This window comes from Gadus morhua, chromosome 18, assembly GCF_902167405.1.
Source record: "Gadus morhua chromosome 18, gadMor3.0, whole genome shotgun sequence".
Lineage (NCBI taxonomy): Eukaryota > Metazoa > Chordata > Actinopteri > Gadiformes > Gadidae > Gadus > Gadus morhua.
Genome location: NC_044065.1, coordinates 14,464,623 through 14,481,396, shown reverse-complemented (window position 1 = coordinate 14,481,396; position 16,774 = coordinate 14,464,623). Strand labels below are relative to the sequence as shown.

The following is a 16,774-nucleotide window of genomic DNA, read 5'->3' as shown; positions in this document are numbered from 1 at the left end:
TCCAGTCGCAGCACAGCAGGGCCCTGAGAAGCGGCGCTGGGTAATTAGATATATAGTAGCTTGTATGGACGGGCTGGGACTCTGTTTTTCTCGACAGCCATTAGATGTATGGGGATCGATCGTACGAGTGAGAAGCCGTGCCCCTGGCGGCGGCGGCGCCGGCTTGGCCGCTGTCCCGGCCACTAGGTGTCACTGGGATTGGGATTTATGACGGAGTCGCTGGGTGATGGAGGTGTGTGTTTATGAATGCCAGAAGATGCAGGGTCTTAACTGAGCTTGCTCTGTTTTCCTTGTCCTCGTCCCCCCCCCTTCTCTTCCGTCACCATGGTGAGGGGGAGACGTTTGGTCGAGGTGGCCGACCGGGTGGTGTCCGAGCTCTTTGAGGGTCGGTGAAGAAGACGAGGAATAGCAACGAGTGTGGGGTGCTGGGGAGGCCCTTCCAGGGGCCCTCGGGTGGGCCCCTCCACCCGAGCCTTCACAGCAGGGTGTAGGACACAGCTCTTTGGGAGTAGCACGCATGCCCCCTGTTGGATCAACACCGCTGTGAATCCAACCTTCTGTTCCGGCCCTTTCCTCGTTATACTGCCCTCTACTTTATCAAAGTCCTCCCTGAACATGTGGAATAATAGTGAAATCTTTAATAGGGAATCTTTAATATTGAAATGATATATTTTCACTTCATGCGATTTTTGGTTATGCTTTATTGTTTCCTGTCCAGATGAATAGATACTGCCAACACACAATGATGGAGAGAATATAAAATCGAGAAAAAGGAGGTATAGAAAATGATGGAGAGAATATTTTTGGGGGTGAAAGGTCACTACACCTGTGGGGGTGGGGTCACTACACCTTTGGGGGAGGGGTAATACGCATGGGGGGGTGTGGTTACTACACCTGGGGGTAGCTACACCTGAGGGGGAGGGGTAACTACACCTGGGGGGGAGGGGTCACTACACCTGGGGGGGTGGGGTCACTACACCTGGGGGGGTGGGGTCACTACACCTGGGGTCACTAAACCTTGGGAGGCTAGTCACTACACCTGGGGGGGGGGGGTGATCACAGAGGTCAAAAGCTGAAAATGGCAATTACTTTAATGAATTTAAGTTGTTTTTGAAATATTGCAAGGGAGGGCAGCGCTGTGCCGTGGAGGTCAGGTGAGGTGATGGGACAGGGGATTTAATTGATTCACGCTTCCAGGTGTGGGGACTTTGTTTGAGCGGGACAAAGGACCAAACAAATAACTAAACTTGGTGCACTTCAGTGTAAAGATGACTGCATAGACGCTATTGGTTTTCAAACTGCTGACAACCTGCTGAAAAAAACTGGCAAACTTCTAACAAACATTCTCCAAAACTTGGAAAATAAATGAAGAAAGTTTTGTTAAACTTAAGTGAGTCCACCGCGTCCTATGTTGTCCTCTATGCCATTTTCGGGTTTAGGCAGACATTGAGGCAGAAGGGCCCGGAGAACCTGACAGTTGTGAATGGTAGTTGGTGGCTCTGGTAAATTATTCTCAATCTGTACCTAATGATCCTCCTCTCCCACTGCCCAGCGTCCAGGTGGAGAACCAACTGAGGTTGTTTGTCAACCGACTCGGACTCTCAGACCAAGTTCATCAAACAGGCAATGACAACCCCATCTGTTACACAACTTTATTGATATAGCAGCCATCCAACACCTTTCAATAGGCAAGATATCACATTTTACTTGGTGGGGCAATCATTTAAAAGAGTAATGTTAAACTAAAGTAGGCCTATAAGGAGAAGAAGAATAAATAAAACAATAAAAATGTCAGTGCAGAAATATAGGCCTACTTTACTAAAAAGCTGTGGAAACACAAAGTTGTGAATGGGATCCATTTATTGATTTCTGTCTAAATCCTCCTCGGGCGTTGTGGTGTGGGTGGTGCGTGGCAGGACAGGCTGAATATTAAGGCCGGATGCAGCTCAGCAAAAAGTATTGGTCTGCAAATAAACAGGCAAAGATACAGACAGGTTGCTGCATTGTGTGATTTCTAAAAATGACGGCTAGGAGCATTGGAAAGTTAGTTATAATGTTAGTATTGATTTTTTATTTTTTTTAGTAATTGATCATCAGACTGGTCATTATGGGGGGAAAACTGTTTGATATTTCCACAGCGTTTCTCATGTCAGATGTGGCAAAACGTTTTCATTAGCGTAAGTTACGGTACATTTTCGTTATTTAGGCTTTTACTTTAGGCTAAAAAATTCCATGATACTTGTACATAGGCCTATTTATAATTCAAAATTCGTCCCAGCCTTTATACCACAGATACTGTAGGGTCTATAGCATATAACCGCTTTGCCTGATTACAGTATAATTCATTTTCCAGCCGTCGTTTTGAATGCTGAACAGATAATTTGACTGGAACTACTTAGCAGGTGACCGTATATCAGGGATTAATGGACACCCTGCAGCCAATCAGAATCAAGTATTCCAAAAAATACAAGCGGCGTATTGATCTACTATTTGATGACGCTGTGCTCAGTCAGCAGCAAGTAGAACCGACAAGTCAGCGGGCAACCTGCCGGGTTAATGCCCTCCTCCCAGCCAATCAGAATCAAGCATTCTTAAATGAAGTAGTTTAAGCCACTACATTGTCCGATGTCGCCCCCTGTTGGAAGAAAGAACCGGCTGGCCGCACGCAGATCCTGACAAAGAGATACCCGGTCCCTTACCCGACCTAGTTGTAGGCCTATCTGTGGTTTCAGGGTCTCCACAAACCTGTTAGGAACCCCACCCAAACTCCCTGTTCTGAATCCCCAGCTCCACACCCTCCAAACTCCATGTGGTTCAGCCCGAGTGTTTTATTCACGGTGTCGGAGGCCTGACGGAGAGGTCCATTACAGAGGCAGTGAGGTATGGAGGCAGAGCGGCTGCAGTAAACATACAAATTATTCGAACCTAATGGAAGTCAACAGCGGATGGTGGCATCCTGTGCTGATTTCTAACCCCTATTTGAGTACATTTTGTCCATACAACATCTTTATAGAACAAATCCCAAACATAGCTGCACTATTTTGCATGGGAATATCACACCTTTTAAATATATTTAAAAATTGAATATTCTTTGTGTTCTAATTGCAGGTTAAGGTTAGGGTTTTGTATTGTACTGCATTACATGGCATAGCATTCGTTTGTATGGTCTACATTGTGTTGCTCACTGGCCTGACCCACGCTGGGGAAACACGGGCTTATGAAACCTATATCAATACATCAATATTGAATTGGCTTCTAATGAAGTAATGAGCGTTCTGCTACATCTGTCACGTCTCATGAGGCCAGTCCGTGCGGCAGTGAATTCTCTGCCAATTTATAGTGTGGCCCAATCGAGAACGGCACACCTTGGCGCACTCCTCGGGATTCAACTTCAATCATTTTAACAGTCAATCATTGGCTCCTCCTTTTCTGCATTTGTCTGATGCAATGCTGTTTATAATGTAAAGTTTATGACGTGCAGCACAGGTCTGACTCTGTTGTGTTGACCTCTCCTCCCCCCAATCCCCTTCACCTCAGGATTTAAGATTCAAGAGTTTATTTCTCACATGCATACAAGTATGCAGTGAAATGTAAAAGTGACGAAAATAGATAGATAAAAGTTTTGTTTTTCTTTTGTTTTAATTAAAAAGTAATAAATACTAAAGTAATCATAAATATATAGCACTATATGCAGCAGCATGTAAACAGTGTAATGATAGAATAGGTGGGTGTATACAATCCCCAATGTCTGGTAGGTACCGGTAGTGTTCTTGAGATTGTCAGGATGTCAGTGTCAGAGAGTGTGTGTGAGAGACTCAGAGAGGGGGTTGGCCTCGATGCTCCATCTTCTTCTCCTCAGGGGATGGAGAACGTGACGATCCACCGTGTCACCAGGATCCTGGCTCTCTAAGGAGCAGGAAGTGACCCAGAGTCTGTGACCCGGGCACTGACCCAGAGTGCCCTTCAAGATTAAATATTTGTTAGTTTTAGAAGATACTTCTCAAGATCTATGGACGTGTTTTATAGGGAATAACGTTAATCCATGAGGGTAACAGCACTGTGAGATAATGAGATACTGTATATTGGTAAGCGGTTGTCAGGCAAACTGGTCATGTTCCTCCCTCAAAAACGTGTCTAAAGCCCTGATCTAGATTATTAGCTATGATGATTAGTTTAGTAATGCTCCCCGAGGGAGGGAGGTCTGTAGCCTACAGCTTAATCAGAAGGGGCCTTTTTTATACAATTATGCTTTTAAGAAATTCCGGTCTTAAATGTGTTGACATAGCTGCTACAAGTTTCTCACATTGTTATAGTTCAGGTCTTTCGTTTGTTTCATTCTAAGGCTCATTGCTGGAGTGGTGTTGTCTCTACGGGATAAATCATCTGTAGGCCTACGTGACAAAGGCCCACCATGTAAGCGCAGGATTTCCGTATCCAACCTTAAAAATGATTAAGCTAAAATAATTTTTACTTCAGCAATTTTTGTTTTCACAAATACCGGTTCGAGAGATTGATGAAAAACAAATTTGATCTTTTTATGTAGGCCTACTGTCATTTCGTGCTAGGTATGACTCGGAGAGTGGTAAATGTTCAACACGTGTTTTTTTCCAACAGAGACACAAGTTAAACGAGCTTGCGTTCTGGAGATGGCTCATGAAGAATCTCTCAAACACAGGTAAGACTTCAGTTTATATTGGAAGTAGGCAGAATGGTAAATAGGCCACTCCTATAGGTTTTCGGTTTTAATTTACCCAGGTAAACCTTGGGACCGTCTTGGCTTGAGCTTGTAGTGTTTAATTCTCATAAAACCTTATATGGTGTTATATGGTGAAGAAACAGTGGTGAGCAGCCACTCGTTTGGAATGGTAGTTGACGGCAGCCTGAACTGTATATTGGCCCCCCTGTTGTAGGGCCTAGGCTACTGACCACTCTACTTGTTCTTAACATGCGTCAGAGTTCGACCATGGTCGTCGGTCTCCTGCACTGTTCTAAGTGAATCATTTAAGACTATTGTCACTTGTCTTGTGAAACCGATTTCATCAAGGTACGGGTTTAGAAATGGTTTCCTTCTGTTGATAACAGCCCCTGATAGTGTTCTGCTCCAAAGAGCTACAGCTATAATTGCATTTTATGCAATACATTTTACAATACAATTGATGTATGCTATCAATCATCCAAATATGTCACAACACTGCCACCTTTTGGACAAATATTGAACTGACTTCACTTGAATGTCTATATTGTACGAGAGCAGCTGGTGAAAACCCAGTCTATAAGGTAAGCCCTGAGACAGGAAGCCGTCCCATGCGCACTCTCCACCCAAATCTGCTGCTCCAAGTTAATGATATACCTGTAGAGCCACCAGTTACAAATGCACATTCCAAGTCAGAAAGGGGAGATGGAAAGTCTACCAAACCCACAAGGTAAATAAGACGGACAGAGAATGATGACGTGAATCAGACAACGAAGACGATCAACCAAGATATTGGCTGCGGAATCAAGTATCAATAATCGAAAATCCATACCCCATCACGTTTGGAATGGTAGTTGACGGCTGTAAAGTATATCTTATAAATGTTGGGCCCCACTGGTGTCGGTCCTCGGATACTGACCACTCTACTTTTCGGGAACGTGTGTTGGCCTACAAACATGGTCGTTGGTCACCTGCACTGTCCCAAGTGAATAATTTAAGACTATTGTCACTGGTCTTGCAAAACAGATTTCAGAGTACATACCTTCATTGGTGTCAATTTGCAGCAATTTCTACAAACCTTCATGCAAACTTTCTGCTGCACCTCTACTTCCTGGAGGAAACTGTTTCCATCAGTTGATAATAGCCCCTAGTGCCGGGTAGTGTTTGTGCTTCAAAGAGCTACAGCTATAATTGCATTTGTATGCAATACATTTTACTATACAATTGATGTGTGCTATCAATCATCCAAATATGTCGCAACACTGCCACCTATTGGCAAAATATTGAACTGACTTAATTTTACTGTTTATACTTTATACTGTGTGCAAGACGCTAATCGTTAAGACATTTGTATATCTTAAATTCATTTCTATTCCAGCTCCTTATGTGAATCCTCTGATCCATTTCCTGCCCGGCTGCCCTTCAGTAAGAAGAAGCGTGTGGAGTGTAAGGCCTGGATTACCAACTTCACGATGAAGAACACAACCCGTCCGGGTTAGTCTCTAGGCCAACCTCCCATGGTTGGTGTGGTACTACAAAGCATAAAGCTCAGTTCACTCTGCCTTTGTGATCTGGGTGGTTGTGCTTTCACTCATGCAGGAGTAACTGTACAGCCAGGCCTCCTACAACTACTTGGTCGACAAGGAGCTGACCAGTGTAACGAGAGGTCCATGAGAGCGGTGAGCCATCAGGGCCGGAGACGTTCACGTTAAGCACAACCTTTTAGACGAAGACACTGCAAACCACCAACCATCTCAAACAATCAAAAAAAGTGCTGCTCGGGCAAGTTTCTAAACACAAACTGGACATAGTGCGGAGTAGCTTTGTTTTTTATTCGTTAATATAATTAGTGGTAGTAAAGCGCACGCTAGCAGAAAGTGCATCACAACCAAGTTGTTGTGGAAGTGCAAAAGACCAAGTGCTTAAACAAACCAGTGCTTCAGTCAGCCAATGAGATGAGGTGGAAGAGGGGAGGGCCCTCAGTGCTTGTGAGCATTGGGGGAGCGTGGGGTTGGGGTGTTAAAGCCCCAACGCCTCACAGTAAATATGAACCTTTCTTGTATTTGATCTGCAGGTTTCATGCCGGGCCAGAGGAAGGTGTGTCTCAGGAGGAATGACAAGCATGAGGTGAAGGTAGGCCAGCTGGCCCCTCTCGGGGGCGGGGTGACCACTGACCACCAGGGAGAGGTCAGCCCCGGGAGGAGTCAAACACACTTCAATTGGTCATTTCAAGACCTCCTAAAGCTGGATCTCTTCTTGAGGTGGATTGCAAACTGGAGGCCCCTACATGCGTGATGATGAGGGAGATCGATCTTATTGATCTGATCTAATCTGATTGATGACATGTATGACACAACCCTGCCTTAGTTAGGGGAAAGACACAAATAACAGAAATTTAAAATTTGTTTGCAAAAACAAGCCTTAATGGCAATTTGATATCAACTGAGTTTTAGTGAGCGTTCTGCTGTTCTGATCTTATCCGTAACCAACAGTGAGGCTTTGTGTTCTAAAGGTGTCTCTGATCAGGAACAACGTCTGCCTGTTCAGAACTTTGAAAGGATCAATTACCATTGTGTACCCCCTGCAGCCTCTGGGTCAGGTCAGCTGTCAGCTAGTGCGCTGACTGCTCCTCAAGAACTCATCACTGTTCAACAATTACAATGCAGCTTTACTGCCACTAGAGGGCGCCCCCAATATATACAAGTCTATAAATAGAGCTCGTAAGTCCGCCCTTTCCGGTATACCCCCACGGGACTTTTGAGATCGGTTTTAATGGAGAGAAAGTAATTATTTTCTCTTCCCAGTCTTTATATGCCCTTAATTACACATATGCTGTTTGTGGATTTAAATCATAATTTTTCATCTCAAGAGATTGACCGTTTATTGTGCATTTGTTCAGTTAAAGGCTGTAGAGAAAACACAATGAGAAAGACTGTCTCGTATGTGACGTCTCCCTGCGACTGGCGTGGACAAGACCGACAATCTACATAACTAAAAACATAACTGAAAATCTACACATGCCCCGACTTATAGGGGCAATTGCTCTGTCGCTATCTTATCCACTTTTTAGAGTTTAATACGGTTTTAAACTCAAGAAGTCACGTGACGTCTTAAGCTCCAGTGCTGTGTCATATTTACTTGTGGTTTAACCTGCATCTGCGTTTTACCTTGATCTCAATTGCTGTGTCTTCAGAGAAATTCACATCAGACACTAGAGGGCGTATTTTCTGTGTGTTAGTCTAATCTCAAAACTGACGTGGTTTTAGAGGAGACTAAACCAGTTTGCAGGATGATACATCATACAAGGCTCCATCATAACCAAAACACAGAATTAGTTTTATGAATTATTAATAGGTATGATACATTTACACTTATTACACCAGATAGGCCTTCAGTACAATACAGGCTACAATATAGGAGTTCCTTAAAGTGCCCAACTAAAACTCTACAAAGAACAGATTTGTGTGTAAAAAAAAAAAAATGAACGCACAGAGGATACCCTTCAACGAAACATAAAAAGGTCAAGGCTAACTAAAATGGTTATCAATGACAAGTAATTGATTGACGTAGGTGAGGGCAGATTCCAGACTCAGATTTCCACAAAAAGTAGCCTAGACTATTTCATGATGTATGTCAACATTATTAAAATGTTTATTTATTACAGTTTTATTATATTAAAGTTCACTTTACATTCCCAAGTTTTTGTTGGAAATTATAGCACAAAATGCATCCACCATTAAAGGTTGGGTAGGTGATTTGCGAAACGCCAGCAGATTTTGAAAATACACAACTCAAATGGTCCTACCCCCTCTCCTTCAACGCTGACTCTGACTCCACCCATTCCAAGTACCTGGACGCGCAATCATGCACGAGCGCGAACAGAGATGCGCGAGAGCGAGCCAGGCTAGCGTAGGTTTTCGTTTAACAACATGGCACTACATTCAGCTGTAAGTTGCACCCAGTACCGCGGGAAGTAGGAGTGCTGGGGGTGCTGCAACACCCCCTGTCCGAGGCCCTGTCTTATCACAGAAAACGATCATTTCTAAAAACTCCGGCCAAAGTGGAGATTTCTGAAAACGCCGGTTATGTGTTGTCGTGTCAACGGGGAGAAACGGGATTTTAGGTTCTGAAGCGTCACATTATGCACCAGGAAATGCTTAACGTCATGTGAGCGCCCGCTGTACCGTATTGGTCCGAATATAAACACAAACCCCATTGTAAGACGACCTATATTTGGAAAAAAGATTTGAAGACCAGATCCGTTTTTTATGAATAAATAAATTGTATTCATTGAAATAATATACGAAAATAAAAAGGCATCGAATAAAACACTGCATTGCCACTAAACAGTAGTGCAAATAGGCCGTACTGATGTGTACACCAAAGAATATTCCTGACACTCCTCTGCCCCGCTGTGTTCGCTCTGGCTGTGGTCGCTCCGAACTGTTTCGGCCCGTGGCAAAGCGAGTCATCCTCGCTGCTGTCCAAGGCATTTTGAGACGCAGCATTTATTTAATGCTCATATGACCTAGTGCTGAAAAAAGGTTATATGAAAAAGTGTGAGGGTAGCGGTGGTGCGCTAAACTTGTTCTGTGAGCAGCTGGATGTGAACGATCGATTTTCAACTGTCCGCGCATGCACTGGTGTAATTGAGCTGCGCTGCTATACATCTTTTTTTATCAATGTAACGAGTTGCGAGTCTAGTGCAGGCTGAATTTTTTTTTTTTCCCTGCACCCCCTGCTGAGAATACGTTCTCGCTGCAATGGTTGGACCAGATGTTATAAACATTAAACGGTCACATAAATCATTACTATTTTTAGAAAATGTAAGTTTTGTTTCATATAATTGTATTGGAAGTCCTGGTTTTCACTAGGGTTGCCGCGGTGTGGACATTTTCACACCGAGTAATACACTCGTCTCCACACCGGTATTACCGAGTATAAACGGTATAAACTTTGAAACTAGGTCAACCGCCACACAAGCATCGGTTTTTAGACCCTTCTCGTCCTTCAGTTGCCGCCAACGTTCGAAAGCAGCGCCTAGGATTATTCTTGATTTCAGTTTTTCTCTTTCAGCGTTTTTATTATCAATTACTCTCTGAAAAAGAGTTTTCCTTCTCTTTGCTGGTGGTGGTGGTGGTGGTGGTGGGGATGGTGGCGTCTTGTCTGCCATGGAAATTGTCTTCTACTGCTAGGTCCAAATGTGGATTAACTAGTTCCAGTAGCTACCGCAGGATAACAACAAACAGGAGCTTGCTCTGGGTCACGAGCTCTGGGTCACGAGTACTGCACGAAGGGGTCGCGCGCGGGGCGCGGGGGAGGGGGATTGCAGTACGACCGTTTGATTGACGTACTTACTGTCCAATGCAACTCGGTGGCAATGGAAATGATTGGCTGGAGTTTTTCGAGCCCTGCCCGTTCCACAGATGATTGACTTGTTTAATTTTCATGTCAGTACTTCTAACTCAGTGGCTGTAAGCGGGTTATGATAAGGATTTCAAGTAATTTTGCAAAAATGGCCAAAAAAGCAAATCACCTATACAACCTTTAAGTAAGACTGCATCTGCTGGGGTATAGGCCTACTAGAAATCAGAGTACTTCCGGTTTCCAAGCAGTTTAAACCGAGTCAGCTGGGAATCAGCTGATCCTTTACGAGTCGTTGCACAGCAATCACGTTCAACCTCGTGCGCAGCTGCGTGTTAAACTCCAAAACCTCAGTCTTAAGGAGTACGGTTTTAAAGCGCAGGAATGCTAACTGACAGAGCAATTGGCCCATTATGGTTTTCACCTCTTTCGATGCTGTTATCCTCCCCTTGGAAAAGAGTGGTGAACTCATGGACATGCAAACACACAGGCACACACACAAGCACACACACAGACTCATGGACGTACACACACACACACACACACACACACACACACACACACACACACACACACACACACACACACACACACACACACACACACACACACACACACACACACACACACACACACACACAGGAACAGTCTCTCACAGAAACACACAAATGGATGTACATTTACACGCATACACAAATATACACACACACACATAGATGGTATGGTACAAAATGGATGTACATACAACCACAGAAAGACAATCTCTTCTCTTTTGTCATGTCAAATCTGGCGTTTATTGCGCCATTAAATCTTGCTATATCTTGCAAGATATAAGCTAAAGATAGGTAGCTTGCCTGAGTTGGCGACAGCTGTGGATTCAAGAATGATTCAAAAAAAGGTATGTCCCCCTCTGTTTGCATTCAAACCCTGGTGAGAGAGGACTTAGTTATATATACACTGTGTACATAATTACATAATACTTTGCATGAAACATGACAGCAAATCAATGTTTTATTTTTTGTAAATTCAAACCAACAGGCTTGTGAAACAAATGCTCTTGAAGAAACTCTCTTCATAGAGAGTGACATTGAAGATAATTCATGGACACGTCTTCCCGAAGGCTTCCCATTTCCCTATTGCTCTCTCCTCTCTCCCTCTCCCTCCATTTAGTTTTAATTCCTAGTGCTAGCCCTAAATAATATCTTGCCTAGGGCCCATGTTTTCAAGAGCTGGCCCTGGCTATTGTGGAGCGATCGGTTTTAAAAGCTGACAGTCTGTTATGGTATGAAATAAACCGAAAGGGTGTCATGCAACTCCGAGAGCCGCAGGGAACTGTTGTGGTTCAAGGCTGGGATGAGACGGGATGTAATCACCCCAGGAACATGCTGGGGAGTCAAACCTAAACACAACGCTTTGATCTTGTCTCCTGATACCAACTCTCTTCACTCTCCTCATCCTACCCTTCCTTGTTTGGCCTTGTTTCATCAAAAATCCTTGATTGGAGTGTGATTTGTGTTCCTGTTTCAGTTGTCAACATGCGACTCTGTGGTGCCTCCATCAGGACGGAGACAGGAAGAAGGGCAGGTCTACGACTGTGAAGCAGCCCAACGGCAAGTAGGGCTGGGAGTGAAACAACAATAGTTGTTGTTAATGCAGCATCGTCGATTAACCAGGAACATACAGGTGTCAAATACCCATAGAAAACACTCCATGGCTTGCTCTGCCCCTGTTATAACTACAGCTGCTGTATGTATGTAGCATAGAATACGGTCTCCCCCCATCGGATGCTGGTTTTTCCAAGAACAGGAGACCATGGATGCAGTGCACAAAAACAATGTTGTTTGCTGGTTCTGAGGCAGCATGGACAGATAAAACCCTGTTTCTGTATTTTTACACAATGTTGTTAGAATTGTATGATTTATCATTCAGATCTTTCTTTATAGGGCCCTTATGCAGACTAAAAGGGCATGTAAAAATATGTTGATATCGACACTGTATTGGGGGGCTTTACTGTAATAAAGTACTTTTGCTGAGCTTAAATATTGAGTCTGCTCGGGTTTCCAGCCAGTATTCTCAGATGATCAATTTTTTACAAAAAACGATTATCATTATTATTATCATAATCTTATATTTAATTGATGCCAAGGGCAGTTCCAACTGGTTTCTGGTCTAAAGTCTAACCGGGTGCGAGCAAGTAGTTCAGGTTTAATTAACAGGTAATCAGTGGGTTGCACAGCGTTTACAAGTTGTATCTCTAGATTAAAGATTTGTGTCATGCCCTTTACAGCAGGGCACACAACAATAAATGTAGTCCAGGCAAATAACAACAGCACTAGGGCCTTCTGGCACTAAATTATGCTGTAGTTACCAGAATCATAAACCTTTAGACAAAATGAGGTTTATACCTCAAATGTAGGTACAATACATTGATGCTGTTCTGTATTCACAATCTGCCAATTATATGTAAACTGTTCACTTTAAGAGGATTTTTCTAAATTATATCAATAGTGTAGGATAAATACAATTTGGTCAGTTTTTGCTTTTATATTATTTACAAGTATATAGATCAAATTTTAGATAGATCACCAAGAACAATTAACTACACTAAAGCACGGCAGAGGTTCTACAAATATCCCTGAATACATAATAATAATAAAGGGGTAAAATCTTTTAATTCGGAGTTCATAAAGTTGATCATCTTTTGTCTGGTTAATATTTGATTGACTCAAAAGTTTATCTTATCTTGTACCTCATGATAGATTTAATTGCCTAACTGTTTTTCAGAGTCAAGTGCTATGTTTTGTATTCCCCTCAATCAGATAAGTCTCAAAGAGTTGAGAGAGAATTGTCCCTTCCTTGAGAAATCTTGTTTGATATGAAGACTGTATCGGCAGGATCTTGACTTTACTTGGTGCCGTGTCTCAAATTATTTGAGGGGTCATCCTCAAACCATATGTCAGCAACAACAACCCATTTTATGAACGCAACTTAATTTCTTTATTCATGTTGGTCAAAGTTCTCTTGTAAAGAAAGAGAAAGTGAATAAATGAACGAATGCGATATGATAGGGTACTGCTGAGCTGGCAAGTCCTGGCGGCCTCTCAACTTCCTCTCATTCGGGCACTGGCTTTAAAGGGTTCATCATCAAGTTATCGCTCATCATCTAAACATTTCTGTTATAAACAGGCCAGCAGGATCAGGCCCCTGATGGCAACCCATTAGAGCAGAGCAGGAATTTCCTTTTGACCAGTCATTTCCCTCCTGTAAAAGAACTGAACTCCTAAACTCATTGACACAGCGACTTTGTCAAGGAAAAGCGAGACTTGGGTAAGTTACACTCTTTCTCTGTCTCTTGGCATTCACATGTTTGAGGATGTATCAAATGATGTAGAAGATGAATGTGAAGTTGTTTAAATCTTGTCGGGTGAATAACTTGCCCTCCTATGTATTGGGTACATAGCTGGGTACTAAAGCGTGCTTCAAGGTTTTCTCTGGGTCAGTAGATGAGTAGATGAGTCAGTGTGATTGCTTGCTTAAAAGTCAATAATCAGATGAAAGACAATGAAAAGCCATTCATTGAGACATGTCCCTGAGCTACCTATACTGACTTCCTTTTCTTTTTTTTAAGTTCACTCAATGCAAGCTCTCTAATATTACTTTTTTCCATTTCCTAGACCTAATTTTCTTTTTTTGTAAATCCTTATATTTTTCCCTTTTTAGTTTTATAATTAATAAATAACACAGACATGTATACATTTGTAATGCATGTGACTTTGGTGGGTTTCAGGACAACAAAAGCCCTGAAATCAGTTGAAAGCCCTGAGAGGTGTACTCGCAGCTGATCGAGGGACACCAACACCCACTCCCCTTTCAAAGGACATCGCCACCCTACTACCACCGCCGCCATGGGGGAATGGAGCTTCCTGGGTGATCTGTTTGAACACCTCCAGGCACACTCGCCCATGCTGGGTCGCTTCTGGCTCTTCATCATGCTCGTGTTCCGCATTCTGATCCTGGGCACCGTGGCGTCTGACCTGTTTGACGACGAGCAGGAAGAGTTCTCCTGCAACACCCTGCAGCCGGGCTGCAAGCAGGTGTGCTACGACCATGCCTTCCCCATCTCCCTGTACCGGTTCTGGGTCTTCCACATCATCCTCATCTCCACCCCGGCAATGCTCTACCTGATGTACGCCATGCACCACGTCTCCAAGAAAAAGCCCTCCTCGTCCGCCGACGGCACCGCCTCCACCTGCAGCCAGGATAACCAAGAGGAGAGGCGCCTGAGGCAGCTCTACCTGGTGAACGTGGCCTTCCGCCTGATGGCGGAGGTGGGCGTGCTGGTGGGCCAGTGGTGGCTGTACGGCTTCAAGCTGGAGGCCCAGTTCCCCTGCAGCCGCTACCCCTGCCCGTACACGGTGGACTGCTTCACCTCCAGGCCCGCCGAGAAGACCGTCTTCTTGGTGTTCTACTTTGGGGTGGGCGTGGTGTCGGCCGCCTCCAGCCTGGTGGAGCTCCTCTACGCCGCTGTCAAGTGGTTCTGCCCCAGGAAACAGGGGCGGCGCGGCATGCTGGATAGGTCCTACGAGTCTCATAGCCTCAGCAACCTGCGGAAACAGGAGGAGGAGGCGAACCTGCGGTTTGTGGGAGGGGGGAAGGCGCTGTCCGACAGCGCGCTGAGCAGCGCGAGGATGAAGACAGGCCCCGTGAGGAGCAGCGGTGCGAGGAAGACCTCCAGCGTCGGACACAAGACCTCCAGGCTCCCCAGCAGCCGGTCCTTCATGGCGTGAGACAGGGCTGCGATAAATCACGATACGCACATCACAGCGAATATAGACAAAAAAATGTCTTACTTTTTATTTATTTTTAAATCACTTTGATGCCTTTGCCAGTGGTGCACCATGCGAGAGGATTACCAAACAGATCTAGGCAGATTCACTCCACTACAAAATCACCCCAATCCTTACACAATGATCGAACAAAAATCGCAACACAACAATACGATATATTTTTCTCCATATCGTGCAGCCCTAGCGTGAGAGGTCACCTCCCGGGCCCAGTCCTCATATGGGCTGCGGGGAACATCGGGATCCCCGGCGATTGTAAGATCGGACGGCAAACACTCTGACCGCTGAGCTACGGACTGCAGTCACCCGGGTCCGTGGTTGTTGTGGTCCTAAAGCTTTGTAAGCGAGGTTTACCTTGGAGGAACATACATTTTACTCACCTCTAGTATTTTAATTAGGAGGATTCTAGAGAGAGACGGTCAGAGGGGTTGTAATCGACTATGATTATGTGAATTAACACACACAACACCCAAGGAAACTAACGCTGTTCAGCTTTGTTGCAGTATCCCTGATTAATGCACTGAAGGCCTGCTAAACACAGTTCACAGCACCTTACACAGTACCTCAGAGCCAGTCCTAGACCAGGAATTCATTGGCTGACTGATTGATTGATTGATGTGACGAGGCTGCTGATTACAGGTTTTGTCTGATCCTCATCCACGAACATTGGAGACTGGGGGTTTAAACGTGACTAGCCAGCAATGACTCCTTTGCTGTGCCAATGATGAGCCCTTTATCTTTTAATCAGTCCTGGGACAAGGATGCAATCAAGGATAACTGGATGCTTTTTAACTGAACATCATCCTAAGCATGACTTGTCATGTCATCAAGTAATTATGGAGTGTATTTGAATTACGGTGTACTTGAAAAACGCCTCTTTGATTTTTTGGACACTTTGAACTGCAAATTAGCAATATTTAGATTTTTTGTATACCGAGTTGAATAAAAAATGTATCTATATGTTTGGTTTATACTTTTGTTAAGCTGTAATAAATTGAAGGACAACTATGTGGGTGGGAGATTAATGATACATTATGATCATGATTATTTTGACGCCCATATTTATGTAATATTTATTACTTGTATTTATGACACATCCTATTAAATTGGTTGTGTGTACTGAACCACTCCTTTTGTTTTTTAAAAAGTTGCGACAATAAAACAAGGCCTTTGGGTTCAAGTGTGAGTGTAATGTGTCCGCTATGTGGCAGCAGAGCTTCACACAAAAATCCAGTCGCCGGCTGCTATTACCGCGCCCAATTTACTTGCTGCGTTGTTCTTAATGGGATAGAAACGCTTAACATAGTTAGTGCAATTCCGGAGGCTTCTCACTCATTGCATGAGGTTCCGTTGTTTTGTGCATTGCAGCTATGGTATACTCCTAGTTGTGTTGTCTACTGGGAGAGCTCAGCCCATCGACTCGTTCGAATGCCTCACAGAGGCCATTAGGCTGCACCTTGAATGAGCCAATACAATCAGGTAAATTGAATTAAACGACAATTTACCCCTACTGATTTGTGCACCGTCAAATTTAAAATGCATTCTAATTAAAAAAGAAGAAGAAATTGTCTTTGAAATAGTTACGAGGTTCCAGTGGCTAATTAAAAAGACAAAATAAGCCTATTGCCTCATTTTGCAAAGCCCTTCTCCGAGACACACATACATATCGTGGTTTCCCATGTAGGGTAATTAAATATAAATATAGTTCTGCATCGGTTAGGCCTAGGCTACTATACAACCAGGGTGTTTATGGACGATGCGAGAACAAAATGGAAATGTCAAAAATGATTACAGGAAAGAAAAAACGTGTCCCTATACGCCTTGTCTGCGTTGGCCTTCTACTTTCGTATATGTCAGTTTGTCTCCCCCAATG

General features: G+C 43.9%; 1 protein-coding gene and 2 long non-coding RNA genes across 3 annotated transcripts; all 3 read left to right on the top strand.

Moving 5' to 3' along the window:
• Positions 1–2,539: 2,539 nt before the first annotated feature.
• On the top strand, positions 2,540–6,365 carry LOC115531699 (uncharacterized). Its single transcript, XR_003973915.1, has 5 exons — positions 2,540–2,880; positions 4,343–4,413; positions 4,615–4,675; positions 6,072–6,187; positions 6,293–6,365. It is a non-coding gene; the product is annotated as an uncharacterized LOC115531699 (long non-coding RNA).
• An 8-nt stretch (positions 6,366–6,373) lies between these two features.
• Positions 6,374–12,097, top strand: LOC115531700 (uncharacterized). The gene is made up of 2 exons (XR_003973916.1): positions 6,374–6,826; positions 11,585–12,097. It is a non-coding gene; the product is annotated as an uncharacterized LOC115531700 (long non-coding RNA).
• Positions 12,098–12,812: 715 nt separating this feature from the next.
• LOC115530694 (gap junction delta-3 protein-like) lies at positions 12,813–16,082 on the top strand. The gene has a single exon (XM_030339390.1). It carries the CDS (start codon positions 13,963–13,965, stop codon positions 14,842–14,844), a length of 882 nt encoding a protein of 293 aa, XP_030195250.1. The 5' UTR covers positions 12,813–13,962; the 3' UTR covers positions 14,845–16,082.
• The last annotated feature ends 692 nt before the right edge of the window (positions 16,083–16,774 follow it).

Coding starts and splice junctions, on each gene's coding strand:
- LOC115530694 (XM_030339390.1), top strand. CDS start 13,963: ATGGGGGAATGGAGCTTCCTGGGTGATCTGTTTGAACACCTCCAGGCA.